We start from the raw sequence: 23,426 nt of genomic DNA, 5'->3' as shown, positions 1-23,426 counted from the left end.
TTGTGTAAAGCGTGATCCCCTAAGCTGTTATGTAAGTACCAGATAATAGTTTTAAGCTTGAATTGAGGGAAAGGACTTTAGGAAATGTCTTTATTTAGTTGATAGTAGATTTGGTATTGGTTAGCATAAAAGGAAGGAAAAAGTTCATAAGATATACGTATTTCATCACAAAGATAAGTTTATTAAGCAAGGAAGATTTAGATGTATGTACTCGAGACTAGTGTGTTTTAAGTTGAGATTACGTTCTATGCACATATAATTATTTTGGAAGGGATAATTAAAGAAAGATTATAGCGGGGATTTATAAATGTAGGAAAATACACATATAGGTGTTATGCTTCCTGCTGTAATCCCAGTTGGGAAGTTTAAATTGTTAGAAGACAAGAGAATGTTATGAGATGTAAACTAAACCAGAAGAAGAAAAGGCAGAAAGACATGAAGATATATGAACTGTGATTATCTATACATCTAAGCACACATATAATTCTATTAATTAACATAATCCCCAAATGCTGATGTATGATATATACTGTGAATAAACAATATTGTATATGTTTATCAAGTGTAGTATGAGTCATTCTGAATACTCAGCCAGTCCAGAGGAGACATACACGAACTTCTATTCCCCCAGAATCTGTGATCTTCTGTGCAATATACAAGTCAGGTGTTAATGTGGGAGGGTGTAAATTAGGGGGAAAATAAACGGGGAAATATAAAGTTAAGAGAGGTGGGTCTGAAAGTATTAACGAGATTTATTAATTATAAATAAATACAATAAAAATAATAATTAATAATAATAAATAAAGAATTCTATCCCTCCAGAATCTAAAATATTTTCACACCCCCCACACATGGATTATCCTCTGGTTTGATTGGACCATTCTTTTTTTTTATATAACTGTTACTTGTGCTGTTTACCTCAACTTGCTTCGGGAATCAATTGTCCCACACATTCATTAGCTATTTGAGGATGATGATGAATTTTATTTTCAACACAATTGGGCACCTCCCCATTTTCATTGTGATGTTAGGGCTTATCTGGATGAAACTTTCCCAAAAAAATGAAAGATGGACTGGACGAAGAGGCAGTGTTGAGTTCCCTCCACATTCTCCAAATCTAATGCCATTGGATTTTTATTTATGGGGATACCTCAAAGATAAAGTTTATGCCACAAAACCGACAACAATCGGTGAATCACGGCAAGCTAATGAAGCAGAATGTGCAGCAATATCAAGAGATATCTTAGGTGATGTATGAACTTCAGTTTCTCAACGATGTCAACAATGCCTGGATGAGAATGGAGAACAATTTGAACACTTGCGTTAATGCATATTTTTTTCTCACATTTTTGATTCATTACAAAATTGAATTTATGAAAATAAACATAAAAAGATAAAGTGCAGCTATTATCAACCCACTGCAGGATGGAAGTCTCTTCAACAATTCATGCTGAGGGAAATGGACCATAATCTGCCACGCTGGTCCACTGCGGGTTGGCAGATCGACCGTATTCAGCAGTCAGGGGCTTGAACCCCGGTCTACTCAAAGAGCGTGCGCTACTGCACTCCCGCTCCTGACCACTTGGTTACAGAGGCTGTAGAAGTTATTAACAATCAAAGTGTGCATACATTGTTTTGGACACCTTGTATATTTTAACTATTCTTTTTCAATTACAGTTTATGTTCCCTCGTGTGTGAATCAAAGAAAGAGTAAGGATGCCATTAGCATTTAGTTTACTCAGTCCATTTAAAGCTTTAAATACTTCAATTAGGCCTCTTTGCAAGTGCCTAGTTTTCAGAGGCTGCAATTTGTAGAGCTGAAACTTTCTTGGAAAGATCAACTATTACAACAGATCTACAACCTTTCCTAAAATGAGATTTCCAGACTGTGAAGTGTTCAAGCTACATCCTAACTATTACCTTATACAATATGAAAATTACCTCTTTGATTAAATTCCTACATATCACCAACAGCACTCTATGAACTTCTAGCTACCAGTCTGAACTGCTCAGAGAATGATTTCTGGTTGTAAAACTACCTCTAGGTATTTTTTATTCTCCACTACCTTAAGTGTGATACTAACCAATTGGTATGTTACTCTGGAATTACTGCTTCACTCACCTGTAGCCCTGCATTTAACAATGTTAAATCACAACTGCCACTTCAACTTGTGTCTAATTTCTCAATTTCTCCAGACCTTTTTGCAGTAGTATACCCTGATTCTTGTCATTAATCATCTGCCAACCTTTGTGTTCATCAGCAAACTCAGACATTACACTTGATTTGCCTTCTTAAATATAATTATTAAATATTAAAAATAATAAGGGTCCTAGAACTTGAACCCAATTAACCGTTTTCTAAACAGTTAATAAGAGCTTAAATGGGGGGAAAGAGGGCTGCTGTTTCAAAAAAAAAAAAATCCTGTTATTCATGAAGGCTCTCTAGAAAAATGAGAAACCACCTTATTATTAATTAAAATAAAATAAAGCACAAAATACTATGTATTTTATCCACTAATACCTGGTATTAGCAGCAGCCCTACTAGCAGCTGCTGGTGTTGATATCTGATTCCTAATTTGAGAAGAAAGGTAATAAGGCCCTGGTTCTTGAGTTCCAAAATGGATTATTGCAGCTGGAACAAGACCTGCCTGTAGGGGAGAAGAAAGCATCGTTAATATACACATACTATAGAAATATCATTCTAGCTGATCAATTACTGTGAAGAAAGTTGATTACAAGCATGGCTATCTGAAACCAACACACACACACACTACTTATAACAGTAATAACAAAACTGCCCATTTCTATCAGCAATTTTGAAATAGCATTTAATATAATGCTAAAATTACAGTTGCAAAGCTGTCAAACCTTATGGAAAGTGGGAAATTTTGGAATTTTTACCTGGAGTAAAAAGGAGAGAGGCAGAGATTTTTTTTTTAAATCCAAACTTTGGAGGCGATATTAAATTTCACTGAAACAATGAATAATGATTTATTTTACATCATGTTCATAACTAAGGAAGTATTTTTTAAAAAACCTCATAACTTAAGAGTCGCAGTGGGTAATTTACAAAGATTTCTATTCACCCCTCTCCTACAAGGATATTTCTATTCATCCCCCTCACCTCTAACAATTCTAGGCTCACTATAATCTATAATTTAAATTGTTATATTCTTAGTTCTCAATAGTTAAAATTACATAAAAAGATACTTAAAAATACAGAATATAAATAATCAGATCACCATTTTTACACCTAAAATAAGTGTAAAATTTAGCTTGCATACAAATATTTTGAATCAATTTTTTTTTCTGGATTAGCATTGGCATAGGCATATGGTCCAAGAAAGTAAGCTTATGCAGCATCAGCCAAAGAAAGGGGAAGAAAAAAAAAACACTCCCATTTCACCCCTCCGTTCGTTCCAAATACCTGTCCAGCTCAGCCTTAAATTTATTTAGGCTATCAACTTCCACAACAAAAGATGGAAGTCTGTTCCACCAATCGGCTACCTGCTGGCTAAAGGCAAACTTCCTCACATCTATCCTACAACTGTATTTCCTCAATTTGAATTTATGCCCTCTCAGGTGATTGTTCTGAGCAAGAGGAAGGTATCCCAACAGCATTGAGAATGCTCAAACCATTCAAGGCTTTCTACACCTCTATCAGACCACAGGTGCCTAGTCTCCAGACACTGTAATCTGCAAAACTTCAGCCTTTCTTCGTAAGAGCAACCCTTTGTTCCATTCACTAATCTTGTTGTCCTTCTTTGTACTAGTTCCAACAAATCTACATTCTTCTTAAAATGAGGCCTCCAGACCTGTATACAGTACTCTATGTGTAGTCTGACCACTGCCTTATAGAAGGGGATAATCATCTCCTTATCCCTGCTAGAAAAATTCCTGTATATCATTTGACAAGACACCATGAGCCACTCTTGCAGACTGTCTGCACTGCTCAGAAAACTTGATATCTGCCTGCAGATATAATTTATTAGGATTTATTATATTATTACCACTATAAAACTAAAATATCATATTTTTAAAAGTAGCTGTGTAAGCTGACTTTCATACACCAAGATTTAAAGAATACAACAGCCATATATCATTATTTCTCACAGCTTTTTTTTTTGTTCTGGAATGTTATAAGTATGAATAATCATTAAATAATCATAATTGCAGACCATTTAAGTTGCAGATTCTGTTTTGTAGATGATACAGTTTAAAAACATGCAAATAAAACAACATCTGCAAATTATGTTCAATTTAGTAGCTTATAATGTGAATATAATTAGTTGTGTTTTTTTTTTTTTTTGCCTAATTCTTCCATATTAATTGTCAATCAATTTGGCCCTGGAGAGATTGTGCAAGACTAATGGAGTGAATATTTTTTCAGCTTGGTCTGTGCTTATTAACAGTAGCGACTGCTTCTACAGGAATGGGATACACTTAAATAGAAAGCATGCAAGTATTTGCTGATGCTATCGAGGCAGTGTTAGATGGATCAGAAAACTGTTAGCCTGGGGGAAGGGGGTTCACAGACTAAAAGATTAACAGTAGCTGCAGGCAGAGGTGAAAGTGATTCTTCCACTGCTTTTATTAGATTGAGCAGCAGATGCGAAAGCAGGGTGCTGGGGATTTCAGGGACTACTGGGAGTCATCATGGAACAAGTAAATACATGGGTTGTGTTAGGGTAACTGAGAGTATGAACAGGTGCCTGTATACTTGCATGCACACCAATGCTAGGAGTATAGTAAATAAATTTAATGAATTTGAAGTGCCGGCCAGGACATCCAAGGCAGATATTGTTGGGATATCAGTGACATGCTGTCACACAGTTAAAGCAGTGCAGAAATGGAATATTGGGAGTACAATGTGCACAGAAAGGATAGGAAGGGAGGAGAGGTTATTCTGTTAGAAAAGAAACACAAAAATCAAAGGAAGTGCATTAGTTGCCATGGATGGACAGTGTAGTATTGAGTCAATTTGGTATGACATAATCAGTGGGAAAGCAAAAATGAAAGTAGGAGTGTGTTATAGGCCTAATGACTCTGATCAGTACAAAGAACAACTGTAAAGAGAAATAGAGTGGGCCAGTAAATTAGAATTCTTATAATGGGGGATTTTAATTTCCCAGATACTGACTGAAATTTGTGGGTTGGTCACTCACACACTAGTAAGGCTTTTGTGGAAGAGGAGCTAGAAGAAAACCTGGAAGACAAAGGCGGAGATGGATAGATGAAATTCATGAGTTTTTGGGTAGTGAATGGATGGCCAGTGCTCAAAACAGAAGGAACTGGAAAGTCGCTGGAGAGGCCTTCATCCTGCAGTCGATTGAAAATGGCTGATGATGATGATGAACCCACACTGAATATAACATAGAAGTTGAAGGGCAATTTTTTTGCATGTAGGTAATATAAAATAGAAATAAGAACAAAAGGTATAGCATTACTGAAAGATAGAACTATTCAATTAATGATTTTGAATTCATGCGGTGTAGTGTTCTAACTTTCATTCTCACCATACTGAATAAATTTATTTATATGTCGAGCATAATGTCTTTCTTAGATTTTTGAGTTTTTATAAAATCTCTGCAATTTCCAATCTTCAATATTAACTTATTTTTCAATTATCACTTTTTTTTTTTTAAACTTAGTAAATTAATAAGAGGAGTTTACCTCAATATAGTACGTGGAACACTTCCGTATGATACCCTCCAGAAATTAAAACGGAAAAAACGAAAAAATCGACAACTTACCGGTCCATTAAAGTAAAATATAAATAATTAAAGTAAAATATAAATAATTAAATAATCAATTTAACACAATTCAAAATCAATTCAAAACAATTAAAATTCAAATTAACGCAATTAAAAGAATAACGAAAATATTCAAAACGATCTTCCTTCCTGAAGCTGACAATGCTTTTCGACCGACTGTCGTGATCACAGGAATGAAAATCACCGAATCAGGTAAACCTGCAACTTAAATAGTGATTATGTGTCTTCGCGCATGCGCGTAAAGGTCCACGCATCGGAGATCAAATATGGCCGCCGAACATTAACAGAATTCTCGTGTAATTTAATTTCAATGGTTTCTGCAATTAATAGTTGCGTATAATTACGTTGAACGTTAAGTATTTTGGCCTCGTTAAATAAAAAAGTATGTTTTTCGTTAATGGCATGAAAGGCTAATTCTGACACTGCTGAACGAGAAGCACGAACTGAGGCTTCGTGTTGATTTACACGAATATTAAGAGAAAACCGCGTCGAACCCTGATAAGACGAGTCGCAATCACCGCAAGAAATGTTGTATACTAGATCATTAATTTGTGTTGCGAACGCGGAAAGAACCGAGCGATTGTTCAGTATAGTGTGTAACTTCCGTATAGGTCTAGCTATTATTTTAAATTCAGTATCTTTAAAGAATCTGTTAAGCTGTTTGTGCCACTGTTCAACGTATGGGACAGAAATAAAGTATTTTTTGATATTACTATTGTTGATTGGTGCAGTATTTTGTATCCTATCCTTAGCTTGTACCCTAATTCGATTTATTGTGTTAATGGGATAACCCCTGTTCAAGAATCTGCTAGTTAATATTTGTATTTCTGAGTCCAAAGCAGAATCCGTCGTTGAATATTTATAGGCATTTAGAAATTGATTAAAGATAATCGATCTTTTGTAGGTGAACGGGTGGTAGCTATTATAATGTAGGAGCATACCGGTGTTTGTGGGTTTTCGATAGATGCTAAATTGTATTTTGTTCGAGTCCCGGATATGCGTGAAATTTAGAAAGTTTAATGATTTAGTATCCGTATCTTCCCTTTCCAATGTAAATTTGAGTCTAGAATGAATATTATTAAACGAATGTAAAATGTCTTGGATAGTACTACTATCGGTAATAACTAGAACATCGTCTAAATACCTCCCATAGTATGTGATACGGGGACGAAAAGGTGTCAAATGTATCTGCGCAATCGTTGAGAGATAGATCTCTGACATTAAGCCACTCAGGCTCAAACCCATTGGTAATCCAAAAATTTGTTTGTACACCTTGTCTCGAAAGGTGATGTAGTTAGCCTCAACTAATAGTTTAATTAAGTGAAAAATTTCCTTAATAGGCAGCTTCGTATAATTAATCGGTGTCGAGTTTTTATTTAACATATCCCAAATAATATCTAATGTGTATTCAACGTTTACATTCGTATATAATGAGGTAACATCTAATGAGAATAAATTGTCATTGTCGCCGAGTCTACAGTCTTTAAGATTATTAAATAATGTATCGTAATTCTTAATCCCAAATTGTATAACCTGTCTAAAAGGTTTTATAATGTTATATACATATGTGGCTAAGGCTGAAAATGCCGAGTTCCTGTAGGAAACAATAGGTCGAATCGGAAATCCAGGCTTGTGTAATTTTACCTGACCAAAAAGTGCAGGAATATTGTATGTTCTGGACTTCAATTCCTTCAACTGAACCATAGTAATGTAGTCGTTTTTACGATATGTGGTTAACGTTTTATTGTATTGATTTACCAAATTGGTAAACAGTGTCGGGTCCACTTCACGATAAGTGGAGGTATCAGACACAACTGAATCTAACTTATTAATATAATCATGTTTATCTAGTATTACCACTGTGTCTCCTTTATCTGCCCTCTCTATAATAATGTCCTTATTTTCTCGAAGTTCTCGTAAAGCTGAACTGTCATGTGTATTCAATTTAGGAAGTCGCGTTTCTTTTATGTTATTCACTACTTGGTTAACTTGTTGAATAAATACATCTTTTTGTGGAACACTACGAAGTCCAAATTCAATATCAATTACGCATTGTTTTTTTGGCAGCTTTCGAGGTGGTAAATTATAATTTAATCCTTTGGATAAAAGTGAAATCTGGTCCTGCGATAGTGTACACGAGGAAAGATTTGTAACCTGTTGATATGTCGGTTCGTTGGATACTGGGTGAGGGGGTGTTCGTGAACTAGCCGACATATTCTGTGGTAGTGCGTTATGTGCTAGTTCACGAACACCCCCTCACCCAGTATCCAACGAACCGACATATCAACAGGTTACAAATCTTACAAAAAAACAATGCGTAATTGATATTGAATTTGGACTTCGTAGTGTTCCACAAAAAGATGTATTTATTCAACAAGTTAACCAAGTAGTGAATAACATAAAAGAAACGCGACTTCCTAAATTGAATACACATGACAGTTCAGCTTTACGAGAACTTCGAGAAAATAAGGACATTATTATACAGAGGGCAGATAAAGGAGACACAGTGGTAATACTAGATAAACATGATTATATTAATAAGTTAGATTCAGTTGTGTCTGATACCTCCACTTATCGTGAAGTGGACCCGACACTGTTTACCAATTTGGTAAATCAATACAATAAAACGTTAACCACATATCGTAAAAACGACTACATTACTATGGTTCAGTTGAAGGAATTGAAGTCCAGAACATACAATATTCCTGCACTTTTTGGTCAGGTAAAATTACACAAGCCTGGATTTCCGATTCGACCTATTGTTTCCTACAGGAACTTGGCATTTTCAGCCTTAGCCACATATGTATATAACATTATAAAACCTTTTAGACAGGTTATACAATTTGGGATTAAGAATTACGATACATTATTTAATAATCTTAAAGACTGTAGACTCGGCGACAATGACAATTTATTCTCATTAGATGTGACCTCATTATATACGAATGTAAACGTTGAATACACATTAGATATTATTTGGGATATGTTAAATAAAAACTCGACACCGATTAATTATACGAAGCTGCCTATTAAGGAAATTTTTCACTTAATTAAACTATTAGTTGAGGCTAACTACATCACCTTTCGAGACAAGGTGTACAAACAAATTTTTGGATTACCAATGGGTTTGAGCCTGAGTGGCTTAATGTCAGAGATCTATCTCTCAACGATTGAGCAGATACATTTGACACCTTTTCGTCCCCGTATCACATACTATGGGAGGTATTTAGACGATGTTCTAGTTATTACCGATAGTAGTACTATCCAAGACATTTTACATTCGTTTAATAATATTCATTCTAGACTCAAATTTACATTGGAAAGGGAAGATACGGATACTAAATCATTAAACTTTCTAAATTTCACGCTTATCCGGGACTCGAACAAAATACAATTTAGCATCTATCGAAAACCCACAAACACCGGTATGCTCCTACATTATAATAGCTACCACCCGTTCACCTACAAAAGATCGATTATCTTTAATCAATTTCTAAATGCCTATAAATATTCAACGACGGATTCTGCTTTGGACTCAGAAATACAAATATTAACTAGCAGATTCTTGAACAGGGGTTATCCCATTAACACAATAAATCGAATTAGGGTACAAGCTAAGGATAGGATACAAAATACTGCACCAATCAACAATAGTAATATCAAAAAATACTTTATTTCTGTCCCATACGTTGAACAGTAGCACAAACAGCTTAACAGATTCTTTAAAGATACCGAATTTAAAATTATAGCTAGGCCTATACGGAAGTTACACACTATACTGAACAATCGCTCGGTTCTTTCCGCGTTCGCAACACAAATTAATGATCTAGTATACAACATTTCTTGCGGTGATTGCGACTCGTCTTATCAGGGTTCGACGCGGTTTTCTCTTAATTTTCGTGTAAATCAACACGAAGCCTCAGTTCGTGCTTCTCGTTCAGCAGCGTCAGAATTAGCCTTTCATGCCATTAACGAAAAACATACTTTTTTATTTAACGAGGCCAAAATACTTAACGTTCAACGTAATTATACGCGACTATTAATTGCAGAAACCATTGAAATTAAATTACACGAGAATTCTGTTAATGTTCGGCGGCCATATTTGATCTCCGATGCGTGGACCTTTACGCGCATGCGCGAAGACACATAATCACTATTTAAGTTGCAGGTTTACCTGATTCGGTGATTTTCATTCCTGTGATCACGACAGTCGGTCGAAAAGCATTGTCAGCTTCAGGAAGGAAGATCGTTTTGAATATTTTCGTTATTCTTTTAATTGCGTTAATTTGAATTTTAATTGTTTTGAATTGATTTTGAATTGTGTTAAATTGATTATTTAATTATTTATATTTTACTTTAATTATTTATATTTTACTTTAATGGACCGGTAAGTTGTCGATTTTTTCGTTTTTTCCGTTTTAATTTCTGGAGGGTATCATACGGAAGTGTTCCACGTACTATATTGAGGTAAACTCCTCTTATTAATTTACTAATATTATTATCAACGTAGAACATATTGAGTATTACAGCTCTGATTCATACTATCTAATTTTTTTTTAAACACAATCTTACACTTAATCCAAACTTTGATTTTTATTCAATGGGAACTTAGTTCCTTCTAACAAAGAATTTGAGAAAGAAAAAATTTTTCTGCAAATACTAGCCTCTTTCAGTATTATCTCAAGCAGATACATATATCTGATCAGATTATGAGTGAGAAATTATTCACTGAATATCAAAGATTACATCTAGTTTACATACCTGTAGTAGTTGCACATCAGGAGTCAATACTGTCCTAGGGGGAGTTATATCTGAAATATTTCAAAACTAATTTTGATGTAAAATATGATAGTTATTTAATATTAATTATATATCAAAAATTAGTTATTAAATAAATAACACTAAGCTTCACTCTCAGAATAACACAAGAAAGGAATTCGAATTGGTAGGTATGCAGAGTTAAAGGTTAGGGCAGCATTCCTAATTAAGTGAAATAAATGTCTAAGTATATAATATTGAAATAGTGTAAGAAAATACATAATTTCAATATTGAATTGTAGCAGAATTTAATTTTATTTCATCAGTGACATAAACAAAATTAACATTCATGTTCTAATAATAAAGATTAGAGCACAGATTCCATACTATTGTGGATAAGTTACAATTTTCATATTTTGCTAAGCTTGTAAATAGTTTTCATCTATCATAAGCCTGAGACACTAGGAAAACAAAATGTTAAGATAAAACCTCCCATCACTTGGGAAGTTTATCATAACATCAATGACTGATGCCATATTAATATGATACTCTTTATTGTTTGTTATAATAAAGGCTAAGGCACATTTAGGGCTAGAGCCTCAAGCTGCGAACAAATTTAGACTATGTATATAAAGTGCTTAGCATCATAATACACAGCCTTTTCTGAATAAACAGAAAATTTTTAAGGTGGCATCGTTTTAGGTTATATCTCATATTGTGAATACCTTCACAACGAGTTGCCATGATATTGCACTACTTCGAATAAGTAACGCTTCACCTAAGGAGAAGACTAGTGTTACTTATTCTCAGATAGGTACCACCACCCAGACAGCACTGTTTCAGGGCTATTTGGCCCTTCGTCAGTGAGTGGGTAGGTACCCAAGTGATGCAATGATGGCAAAAACAGTTATGAAGTATAACTCCACAATATGAGAGATGCCTGATGGTGTATGATGTATTTAGACTAAGGCGCATTTAGGGCTAGAGCCTCAAGCTGCGAACAAATTTAGACTATGTATATAAGTGCTTAGCATCATAATACACAGCCTTTTCTGAATAAACAGAAAATTTTTAAGGTGGCATCGTTTTAGGTTATATCTCATATTGTGAATACCTTCACAACGAGTTGCCATGATATTGCACTACTTCGAATAAGTAACGCTTCACCAAATAGCCCTGAAACAGTGCTGTCTGGGTGGTGGTACCTATCTGAGAATAAGTAACACTAGTCTTCTCCTTAGGTGAAGCGTTACTTATTCGAAGTAGTGCAATATCATGGCAACTCGTTGTGAAGGTATTCACAATATGAGATATAACCTAAAACGATGCCACCTTAAAAATTTTCTGTTTATTCAGAAAAGGCTGTGTATTATGATGCTAAGCACTTTATATACATTGTTATAATAAAATAAATTATTATTATAACAAACAAAATTATAATTGCTCATTGGTGCCTCCATAGCCAGGTGGGCAGGAGCAGCAGTGTGTAGCACATGCTTCTTGATTAGACCGGGGTTCGAGCCCGTGCCCACCAAATACGGAGGATGCGGAAAGGTCAGCCACCACATATCCCCAGAGCAACATGGCTCTAGTTGCTAATGCTCCTAAAAACCAAATAACAAACTAACAATAATTGCTCATTTATTATAACAAACACTTTATTGTGTTTGTTATAGCACAATAAAGTGTTTGTTGTGTTATAACAAACACAATAAACTTTGCACTTAACATATTGTTATGTTAAGTGCAAAGAGAACTGAGTTACATATATGCAATTTGAATTTAATGGTATTCAATGAACTGCAAAAGAAAAAGAAAGGAGACTTGCCATATAATATAAGATATTCTTATAGGCCAAAGATTACACCACTCTGCATGGTTTTTGATGTTTGTAAACTGATAGCTGTTTTTAACTCTGTTTTGCACTGATTTCAGAAATGCTATTTGTGTTTTATATTAAGCACTTTAGTTGATGTGATGAGTTGTATCACTGAATGCATTAAGTTAAGAGTAAATGCTGGGAATCTGTAAACCAAATCTTCACATGTTAGCAACACTGCCTTCAGTCATTTGTTTCTTGATCTTGAGAACTCTGAGCAGCAGTGTTTATCAGTGTGAGCTCAGTTTATTTTTGTGGTTATCATATAAAACTTGTGCTGAAAAGTGAGTAAAATGGCTTCATGCAAGTGTTTGAACAGTCTGAACTTATTTTGTTATATTTGTGGTAGTTATGTAGTCCTCAAGCGAAGAAAGAAATGATATTACAGAATTTTTTTTAAAAATGTGAATTGTGCTTATTTTGGAGTGAAACTTTGGAGTGTTGGAGCATTGAGATTGTGAAAAAATAGTAAAAAGAAGGCTATGCCATTAGCAATTCCCATGATTTGGCAGGAGCCTGTAACTACTGTAACGACTGTTACTTTTGCTTAATTAATGTAGATGGATACAATGCAAAGAGTAAGAAGGACATTGTGCATCCTAATATTTTATCGGCCATTAGACCAGCCCACAGGGTGATAACCTGCTGATTTCATGCCCTCCACTTAGTTATATTGGAGAATGTAGCAGCAGAAAAGTTTGAAAGTGAAGCTTCTGAAGATGAAACTGAAGTCTATATGCCTGAGCCCAGTCCTCAACTGTTTTCAGCATGAACTCAATGATCTTGTAAGAGATAAAATTTACCAAAGGAATCTGCAGAACTGCTTGGTTCTGGACTTAAGTCAAAAAATCTTCTAGCACATGGAAGGTTTCTCTCATGGTACAGACACTGACAATGAGAACTAGTCCCCTACTTTTCTGAGGATGATTCTATGGTTTTTGCAGTAATATACATGACAATGAACTATTTAGGAATTAGTTACAATCCTATGCAGAGGAGACTTTATTGACTCATCAAATAGGAGACAAAGGTGTGTTGCTCCACAATGGAAATAAATATGGATCAATTCCATTATATCACTGCATGCACTTGAAAGAAATATGAGAATTTGAAGAAGTTGTTGACAAATATTAATTACGAACATGGTTGGCTGGTCTCTGGGTTGACTTTAAAGTGATAGGCATGTTTCTTGGACAGCAATCTGGTTACACAAAAATGCCTTGCTTTTTTTGTCAGTGGGACAGTCGGGCAAGAGTAAGCACTGGGACATCAAGATCTGGTCTTTGATCCAGGCAACAAACTGCCTGGATCAAAGAAACATAGTTCACAAACCACTTGGCAGACCCCAAAACTGTCCTCCTTCGACTCTTGCACATCAAACTGGGCTTCATAAAACAGTTTGTGAAAGCATTATCTCAGGAAAGTCCCTGCTTCAACTACCTTTGCACTAAATTCCCATCGATCACCCAAGAGAAGCTAAAGCAAGATATTTTTGTTGAACCTCAAATGCTCAAACTTATGAGGGACCGAGATTTTGAGGGAACTATGAATAAAAGAGAAAAACAGGCATGGATTAGATTCAAATCTGTTGTTGAGAACTTCTTAGGGAACAACAAGGATCCAGATTACAAGAATATAGCTGAAAATATGTTGGCAAACTTCCAGAAGTTGGGCTGCAACATGAGTGTCATGATATATTTTTTACAATCTCACATTGACTACCTCCCAAAAAATCTAGGAAGTGTTAATGAAGAACAGGGTGAGAGATTTCACCAGGACATTAAAGAGATGGAGATGAGGTACAAGGAGAGGTGGAATGTCAACACTATGGCTGACTTCTGAATACATCATGAACAGTTCAAATTACAGAACAAACTTATCTGCAAAAAAGAACATAACCTCCAAAACACTTCCTTGTTCATTTCAAAAATATATGTGATCTCTGTTCTAATCTCATGATGTCCATTTCCATTTACAATCTACCAAATCCCATGTACTTTTTCTGATAGAATTCCAATTATTGGTTGATTCATCTCACTTGTCCTAATTATTCATTGTATGATTCCTATTGCTTCCAAGGTGGTACTTGTGTATATGTCTGCTCTAATTTTTCCTGTCAGAGATCAGTAATTTTGAATCTCCTTTTTTCAACCTTCTCTGGCTTAAAATCTCTCTACCATATTCTGTCAAATTCATCTGTTGCCTGTATCGTTCTCCCAACTCCACTAATCACTTGGATCTCTGACTTCCTCTCTCTTTGAAACTTGACTTTTTTCAGTCCAACTTTCCTAACAGTGTGGTAATTTTACTTGGTGATTTTAATGTTCATAACTCCAGCTGGTTTCCATTTTCTAGTCACACAGACCCAGCTGGTCAAGGTATTGAGGTCATCAGTAACTACTTTTGCTGTTACTAATGACCTTGCATAGATTGTTCATTTACCTACCAGAATACCAAACAATCCTAACCACACAGCCATCACTCTTGATATTTTTCTCACAAACAACCCTTTAAGTACATGGCTGAAGTGAGCTGTCCTTTAGGCTCCTCAGATGACAACTTGGTGATGGTCTTTTCTCCAGTGCAGCTCTTCTCTCATGGCCACTCTTAACCTCATGTTGTTTGGCATTACAAGTATACAAAGTGGGATGATCTGTGAGATTTCTTACTTCTTTTCCTTTGTTGGATTACTGTTTCAAATCTTCTGATGTCAACATTTGCTCAGATTGTGTCAGTAAAAGTATTGTAGGAATGAAATCCTTTTTTTCTGCACTCCACCTTAAAATCTCATCCTTTATCTAAACCTTGGATTTCCAATAAATGTGCTAAGGATTTTCAAGATAAGAATGTAGCATATCACAATTGGATTTCATCCAAATCTCCAGATTCATTTTCTCTCTTTTTTCTGTATGAAAGCCCGCAAGCAGTTATTATCAGTCCAAACCAGGTTTTGAACAGGCTAAAAGCAGAAAACTTGCTTCTTGTCCAAACAAAAGTCGAGCATTCTGGTCTCTTGCCAAAGCTATTAGCTGCAAATTTTGTCCATCTCTATTCTCACTTCTGTTAAAACCGGAATGGTGGGAGGTGATTTGGTAAACCAAGATCACCTCCCACCATTCCCAGTACACTCCATTCGGGGCCTCCTGTGGCTTTCTGTCAAAAGGATGTCAGAAAGATTTTGAACAATCTTAATGCTAAGAAAACTCCAGGACATGATATTATTTCTCCACTTGTTCTCATAACCTATGATCCTGAACTTACCTTGTTTGTGTTTTCCCTTCTGCTTGGACATTTGCTCATATCCCATCCAATTATTGCACCATTGTACTTACTTCTACTCTTTCTAAAGTAATGGAGAAATAAATTAACTGCCAACTTTTAAACTATCTAGAAACCTTCCATCTGATCAACGATCGCCAGTATGGACTCCATCAGTGTCGATCTACTGGTGATATTCTGGCTTATGTTACCCATCTATGAGAAATTCAGTGGAAAAGTTTGGTGCAACTCAAGAGTCACTCTTGACACATTTAAAGCGTTTGATCCAGTTTGCACAAAGGTCTCCTAAATAAACATCTGTCTTATGGTCTGCCAAATATTTTTGTAATTGGGCACCCAGCTTTCTCTCTGACAACTCACTGCAGGTGATGGTAGACAGCTCTGTCTTCTAACTTCTCCACTAATGCAGGTGTTCCCCGAGTTCAGTTCTTTCTCCCACTGTTTTCCTCTTGTATATTAATGACTTTCTTACATTGCCCTGAAATCCTATCCATAGTTATGCCGATGATAGCACACTGCATTCCACCTTCCACTTTGAGAAACTTTGCCCTGCACATACAGCTTCAACATCTCGAATCATCATCATCATCAGCCATTTTCAATCCACTGCAGGATGATGGCCTCTCCAGCAACTTTCCAGTTCCTTCTGTTTTGTGCAATGGCCATCCATTTACTACATGCGAACTCACGAATTTCATCTGTCCATCTCCGTTATTGTCTTCCAGATTTTTCTTTTAGCTCCTCTTGGGTACCATTATGTTATTTTCTTAGTCCATCTGTCATCATGTCTTCAAGTTATGTATCCTGCCCAAGACCATTTCACTTCTTCAGTTTTTATAAGAATGTCTTTATGTGTGTTTGCTGCCTAATCAATGTGTTTCTCTTCGTATCTAACATTCTGATTCCTAATATAATTTGTTCCATTCTTTGCCGTGTAGTTCTCAGCTTCTCTTTCATACTTTTGGTGAGTGCCCAAGTTACATTGGTTCATTATTTTACGTTTCAGAAAAACTGGGATATTGCTCCTCATATGTGACTATATTTCCTGAATGTTTTTGAACCAAAATTTATTCTTCTTTTGACTTCCAGCCATTTATCATTATTACAGCTAATGACTTGTTCCAGATAAGTTATATTATATTATTATTTTATTTTGTAAATGGTCAAACCATGATTAACATCATCATCATTATACTGAACATACAACCTACAACGTGCCACCACGGAAATAAGCCGATGTGCACTTGTCCCAGATAAGTAATGGATCCAACTTTTCAATTACTGCTCTTTCAATGATTATATTCCTTTCTGTAGCATACTTGTTCATCATTACTTTTGTTTTAGCCACATGTGGGATAACAAGCTAATTGGTCTATAATTTCCAATTTCTAATTTATATCCTTTCTCATGCAGCAAAACTATGATTGCATTATTCCACACTTTAGGCATCATGCCTTTCCTAATGTATTTTGTGAAGAGTCTTGCTAGTTTCTGTGTCATGTCTCTTCCTGCCAATTTTAACAACTCTACAGTAACTTCATCTTCACCCCAGGGCTTTCTGATTCTTCATTTTCTTCAACGAATGTTCTACCTCATCAGGCAGGATATCGGGTATGTCGTATGTGTTACTAATTTGTGATCCATCTTCCTCACTGCTGACATCTTTTCCTTATTCCTTATATAATTCTTTATAGTAGTCTTCTGCTATAGGTATGCCATCACTATTCTTCAGTTTCAGTATCATTTGTCTTTCTGTATTACTGCTCATGGCTGATGATTTAAGTTCTTTGTTTTCCCTTAATACTTGTTCTACTTTTCATGCAACAGATATTTTGTCTTCTCTGAGTCTCTTTCTAATGGCTTTGATAACTCAGTATACTTAATTTTGTCCTTGTCAGTGTTTCTTGACTAATTTTTTCTTCTTTGGATTTCTTTTTACCTATAGGTTTCTTGGGCTTCATCACTTTCAGAAAGTTGTTTTATTCCTTGTCGATATCTTGAAAGGTCTGCAGAAGCTCAAACTTGTTCTGAAGTTCGTTCCAGTATATACGACTTTTTCTCCTCTTCTGTTATCTCAAAGACATTCGGTTTATTTACTCATGTCAGTTTTTTCCTTTCCTTTCTTACATCTATATCAAGCGTGCATCTTACCATTCTGTCATCATGTCCAACATTTACCTTGTTCAGGACAGTAACATCATTCACAATATATTATTATTAGCCATATGGTGCAAGGAAGCCTGAGGCTTATGCTGCACCAGCCAAAAAAAATGTGTCACCCAGAGAGAGAGAGAGAGAGAGAGAGAGAGAGAGAGAGAGAGAGAGAGAGAATATCTTCTGTTAGTGAGGATGAAGTCAATTTCATTAGTTGTTAATCAATTTGGGCTCTTCCATGTCCATTTTCTGTTCACCCTTTTCTTGAAAAAAGTGCTGATTACTGACATTCCTCGAGATTCTGCAAATTACACAAGTCTTTCACCAATTCCAAAATTTCCTATAGTTTCCCTTCACGCACTGTTTTGTCTCTTTCTGACCTTAGCATCGAAGTCCCCCATAATGATAGTGTAGTGTGTGTGTGTGTGTGTTCTGCTCATCCAGAAGACTTTCAATTTCGGTGTATGTTTCTTCAACCTCTTCAGGAACTAGTAGTTGTTGGTGACTCTATTGTCAGGGAAACGGAGAACATGCTTTGTAAAAAGGATAGGTGGAACAGGACCAGGGTATGTCTGCCAGGGGCAAAGGTTGATGACGTTGTAGAGCAGATATCATCTTTTAAGGGCACAAAAGGTGATATAGTTGTACACGTTGGCACTAATAATATCAAGAGTAGGAGACCGGCAGAATTGCTTAACAAGTACAGGTCACTGTTGAAAAAAAGCCGTGAAATAGGGTTGAATTTGAAAGTGTCTGCAATACGGCCCAGACACGATGGGAGGGAGTATATTATGAGAGCCTTGTCGATCAATTCGGCCCTGGAAAGATTGTGCAAGGCTCAAGGGGTAGAATTTTTTTCAGCCTGGACTGTACTTGTTAACAGGAGAGATTGCTTCTACAGGGATGGGATACATTTAAATAGAAAGGGTGCAAGAATATTTGCTGATGCTATCGAGGCAGTGTTAGGTGGGTAGCTTGGGGGAAGACAAAGACGAATAGATTAACAGTAGCCACTGGCAGAGGTGAAAGAGATTCTTGCACTGCTTCTATTGGAATGAGCAGAAGCCTGAAAAACAAGATGCAGGATATTTCAGAGACTGCCGGGAGTCATTGCGGTACAAGTAAACACATGGGTTGTGTTAGGGTAGCTAAGAATAGAAATAGGTGCATGTATACTTGCGTGTACACCAATGCTAGGAGTTTAGTAAATAAATTTGATGAATTTGGGGTATTGCTCAAAACATCAAAGGCAGATATTGTTGGGATATCAGAGACGTGGTGTCACAGAGATATAAGGAATGCAGAACTGGAATTTGGGGAGTACAACGTCTACAGAGAGGATAGACTGGATAGGAAGGGAGGAGGAGTTATGCTATTAGTTAAGAAATACATAAAATCCAAGGAAGTGAAGCCAGTGGACATCGCTGGACAGTGCAGTGTTAAGTCAGTTTGGTGTGACATAAGCATTGGGAAATCAAAATTGAGAGTAGGAGTGTGCTATAGGCCTAATGACTCTGATGAGTATAATAAGAAACTGTACAGGGAAATAGAGTGGGCCAGTAAATCAGAGTCTTATAATGGGAGATTTTAATTTCCCAGATATTGACTGGAATTTGGGGGCTGGTCACTCACACACTAGCAAGGCTTTTGTGGATTTATTGGATGATTGTTTTCTACATCAGCATGTTAGGGAGGCAACTAGAGGGAGGAATACTCTTGATTTGATTAATCAGCAGTGATTCTTCATGCATTAAGAATCTCCAGATAAATGAACCACTAGGTGACAGTGATCACAGTGTGCTGAAGTGGGATTTACTCAAAGAGGTAACTACCATTAGGGGTAAAGGGAAGGGTTATTGCTTTCGTAAAGGCGACTATGATGGACTGAGACAGTATTTAAATTCTATACAGTGGGACCAACTGATGATGTTACCAACAGCAAATGCACAATGGGAAGCATTCAAAGAACTTATCTTGGAAGCTACTAGGCTTTACATACCAACTAAGAAATATTGTTCAAGGTTTCGGCCTAAATGGATGTCAGATGAACTGATGAGGCATATGGCAGAGAAGAAACATGCATGGGATACATACAAATTAACACATGACACAGAAGCCTATGATAGATACAATTTGATCTGTAACCAAGTTACAAAGGAGGTTAGGCAGGCGAAGGCAGATTACAAGAAATCTTTGGAAAGGGATGCAAAGAAAAACAGCAAAGAGTTCTTTACTTATGTAAACTCTAGAAGGAAGGAGATGAATCAGATTGGTCCACTTGATATTGAGGGGTCAACTGTTGATGATCCTGCTCAGGTAGCTAACAAACTAAATGAATATTTTGCATTAACATTCACACATGAGGAATTATTTAGTGAGGGGAAAGACAGAAGTGTATTCAACTCTAGCAGTAAGCTAGAGAATCTTGTAATAACTGAGAGTAAAGTGGAAGAGAAATTGTTGAAGATAAACACAAGAAAGGCACCCGGGGGGGTGGATGGGATCAATCCAGTTATATTAAAGGAGGCAGCAAAGGAAGCAAGCAAACCCTTAGCCATAATTATGAGAGCTTCCTTGGACTCAGGGGAGGTACCCACAGACTGGAGATGTGCAAATGTCACCCCAATTCACAAAGGAGGATCAAAGGCTGACACAAGTAATTATAGACCTGTGAGTTTAACTTCTGTTCCAGGAAAATTAATGGAGGCACTAGCTAAAGAAGCACTGCAGGATCATTTAGACAAGACTTCAGCTATAGCTCGGACACAGCATGGTTTTGTTAAGGGGAAGTCATGCCTGACCAATTTGATTGGATACTATGATGCAGTCACAAAGGAACTGGATGCAGGGAATAACTTTGATATTATATACTTGGATCTTAGAAAGGCTTTTGATACTGTTGCACATGGAAGACTGCTGCACAAATTGGAGCAGTGTGGCATTGGAGGCAAATTACTGTTGTGGATAAAGGGATGGCTGAGGGGGAGAAGACAGAGAGTGGTAATCAATGGACACTGCTCATCGTGGACTAATGTTATTAGTAGAGTCCCTCAGGGCTCAGTGTTGGGTCCATTATTGTTTTCTGTATTCATAAATGATATTGATGAGGGTATATCAAGCTTAATGTCCAAGTTTGCAGACGATACAAAGGTAGGCAGGGCTATCAAGGACACTACTGACACTATGCTGCTGAAACAGGATCTGGAAAGGTTGAGCAGATGGGCTGAGAGGTGGCAAATGAAGTTTAACATTGACAAATGTAAAGTACTACACATGGGAAACAGCAACCCCAGAGCAATGTATCAACTGTGTGGTACTACACTTAAGGTGGGAGAAAATGAAAAAGACCTGGGAGTAATTGTGCAGTCAGATATGAAGTTCTCTGAGCAGTGCAGACGGGCTGCAAGAGTAGCTCATGGTGTATTGTCAATGATATATAGGAATTTTTCTAGCAGGGATAAGGAGGTGATTATTCCCTTGTAGAAGGCAATGGTCAGGCCACACCTAGAGTACTGCATACAGGTCTGGAGGCCTCATTTCAAGAAGGATGTAGAGATGCTGGAACGAGTACAGAGAAGGGCAACAAGATTGGTGAATGGAACAAAGGGGTGCTCTTACGGAGAAAGGCTTAAGTTTTGCAAATTACAGTGTCTGGGGGACTAGGCACCAGCGAGGTGAACTGATAGAGGTGTATAAAGCCTTGAATGGTTTGAGCATTCTCAATGCTGATGGGATTCTTCCTCTTGCTCAGAGTAATCACCCGAGAGGGCATAAATTCAAATTGAGGAAAGACAGATGTAGGATAGACGTGAGGAAATTTGCCTTTAGCCAGTGGGTGGTTGGTTGGTGGAACAGACTTCCATCCCTTGTCGTGGAAGTTGATAGCCTAAATAAGTTTAAGGCTCAGCTGGACAGGTATTTTGAATGAACAGAGGGGTGAAGTGGAAGTGGTTATTTTTTATTTATTTATTTTTTGGCTGATGCTGCATAAGCTTGCTTTCTTGCATCAAATGCCTCTACTAATGCTAATGGCTCGATGTTGGTGCATAAATCATTATAACCTTTAGCTTATACCTCTTAGAAATCCTGAGTAGTAGTCTTGACACCCTTGGTGATGTACTTTTGAATTCCAAAATGTTTTTTATATCTTTATGGACCAGAAAGCCAACTCTTCCTTCACTCCTTTCACTGTTTCTATTGGTGTACAGCAGATTTCCACTTGATAAACTTATAAGTGATTCATATCTTCTTCTTTCAGCCAAACTGATGATATTCCAATTCACATTTTCTAATTCCTTTTCCAGCTCTAATATCCTATCTTCACCAATGAGTGATCTTATGTTGAAACAGGCCAAGTTCAGTTTCCGTGCATGGCAGCCTGGTTGTACCCAGAGATTCTTAGCACCCTCTGCTTCCACTCTGATCCTTTCGCTGCCATAAGAGGGGGAAGTGAAAGCTGCTGGGGACTGAGGGCCATTTGTTTCTTGGTTCTGTCATGTGCTGGAGGGTTTGGTCTTTTCGTCTTCACACTGACCAAGTGTCTTGAAGAGAACCACTGTAGAGGGCTTACCAACAAGAAGGTGTGCATGAGTGGATTTTAGGGAGGCAGGCCCATCGGACTTCTTCAGTGTTTCTGACTGATTGTCTGATAACAAGAAAATGCCTGTTCCCCTCTAAGCCCCTTCTCGAATATCCCCTACCAATTTCCAAAACACTGATCTCCAGGTAATTCTCCATTGGGGGAAAAGATAACTTAGTTGATTTCAATCCTTCTTAAAAAAAAACTCAGTCATGTCTTATATCTTGCAGAAAGGTTTCTTCTGCTCCTTTGCTTATTTTCAGTGGCATTTAGATTTCTAGAGATTGCATATCTCCATTAGGGATTATCCTGACTTCTAATCTCTCTTGATATAACCACATGACATACGTTGCTTCCTCTGCATCTTTAAAACTGGGTTTTCGCTTTGGCTCTTGCCATTACTTTTCTTCCAAACAGCTGCTCACTCTGTACAAATCTCAAATAATCTACCCTACCATGGAATATTGTTCCCACATCTGGGATGGTGCCCTCAAAACTTTTCTCAGGTTTCTAGTTTCAATTCAAAAGAGGGCAATTAGGTAAATTAATGACCTATCTCTAACAAAGTCTCATAGACATTGTTTCTGCTGTTTGCCTTTTCTATAGATATTTTCATGGGCACTGTTCCTCTGAATCGGCTTAAATAATTTCTGCTCTCTCTCTCTCTCTCTCCCAAACTCGTTCGAACACATGTTGCAACCAGTCAGCATCCTTTTACAGTCCAACTTGAAACTCACAGAACCAACTTTTTTTCTTCTTCTTCTTCTTCTTCATTTATTCCTTCAACTTCCATTTTCTAGAACAACCTCCCTTCATACATATTTCCTGAAAATTAAGTCTAATGTCAATGAGTATCTTCTTAACCTTCAGCTCATGCATGGTACTAAGAACTATAGGTTCTAATACCTCTTGTGCATAAATAAAAAAAAAAAAAAAAAAAAAAACTCATCCCCTTCCATGAATGTCAAGATATATCCATTAAAATATCCAAGAAGTAAGGCA

At 36.7% G+C, this 23,426-nt stretch overlaps 1 protein-coding gene across 1 annotated transcript in view; it reads right to left on the bottom strand.

Annotated features, from left to right (window-relative positions):
• The window catches only part of LOC150076681 (tether containing UBX domain for GLUT4), a 328,877-nt gene that overhangs the window by 46,183 nt on the left and 259,268 nt on the right, over nt 1–23,426 (bottom strand). Inside the window, exons 11-12 of the mRNA XM_090386552.1 lie at nt 10,537–10,586; nt 2,522–2,649 (exon numbers count right to left, since the gene is read on the bottom strand). Coding sequence (XP_090242678.1) covers nt 2,522–2,649; nt 10,537–10,586 — 178 coding nt within the window. The remainder of the gene's footprint in view (nt 1–2,521; nt 2,650–10,536; nt 10,587–23,426) is intronic.

Source organism: Mastigoproctus giganteus, chromosome 12 (genome assembly GCF_048544385.1).
Source record: "Mastigoproctus giganteus isolate SK-2022 chromosome 12, ASM4854438v1, whole genome shotgun sequence".
NCBI classification, from domain to species: Eukaryota; Metazoa; Arthropoda; class Arachnida; order Uropygi; family Thelyphonidae; genus Mastigoproctus; species Mastigoproctus giganteus.
Note: the sequence above shows the minus strand (reverse complement) of the source record. Positions and strands in the feature narration are given on the sequence as shown.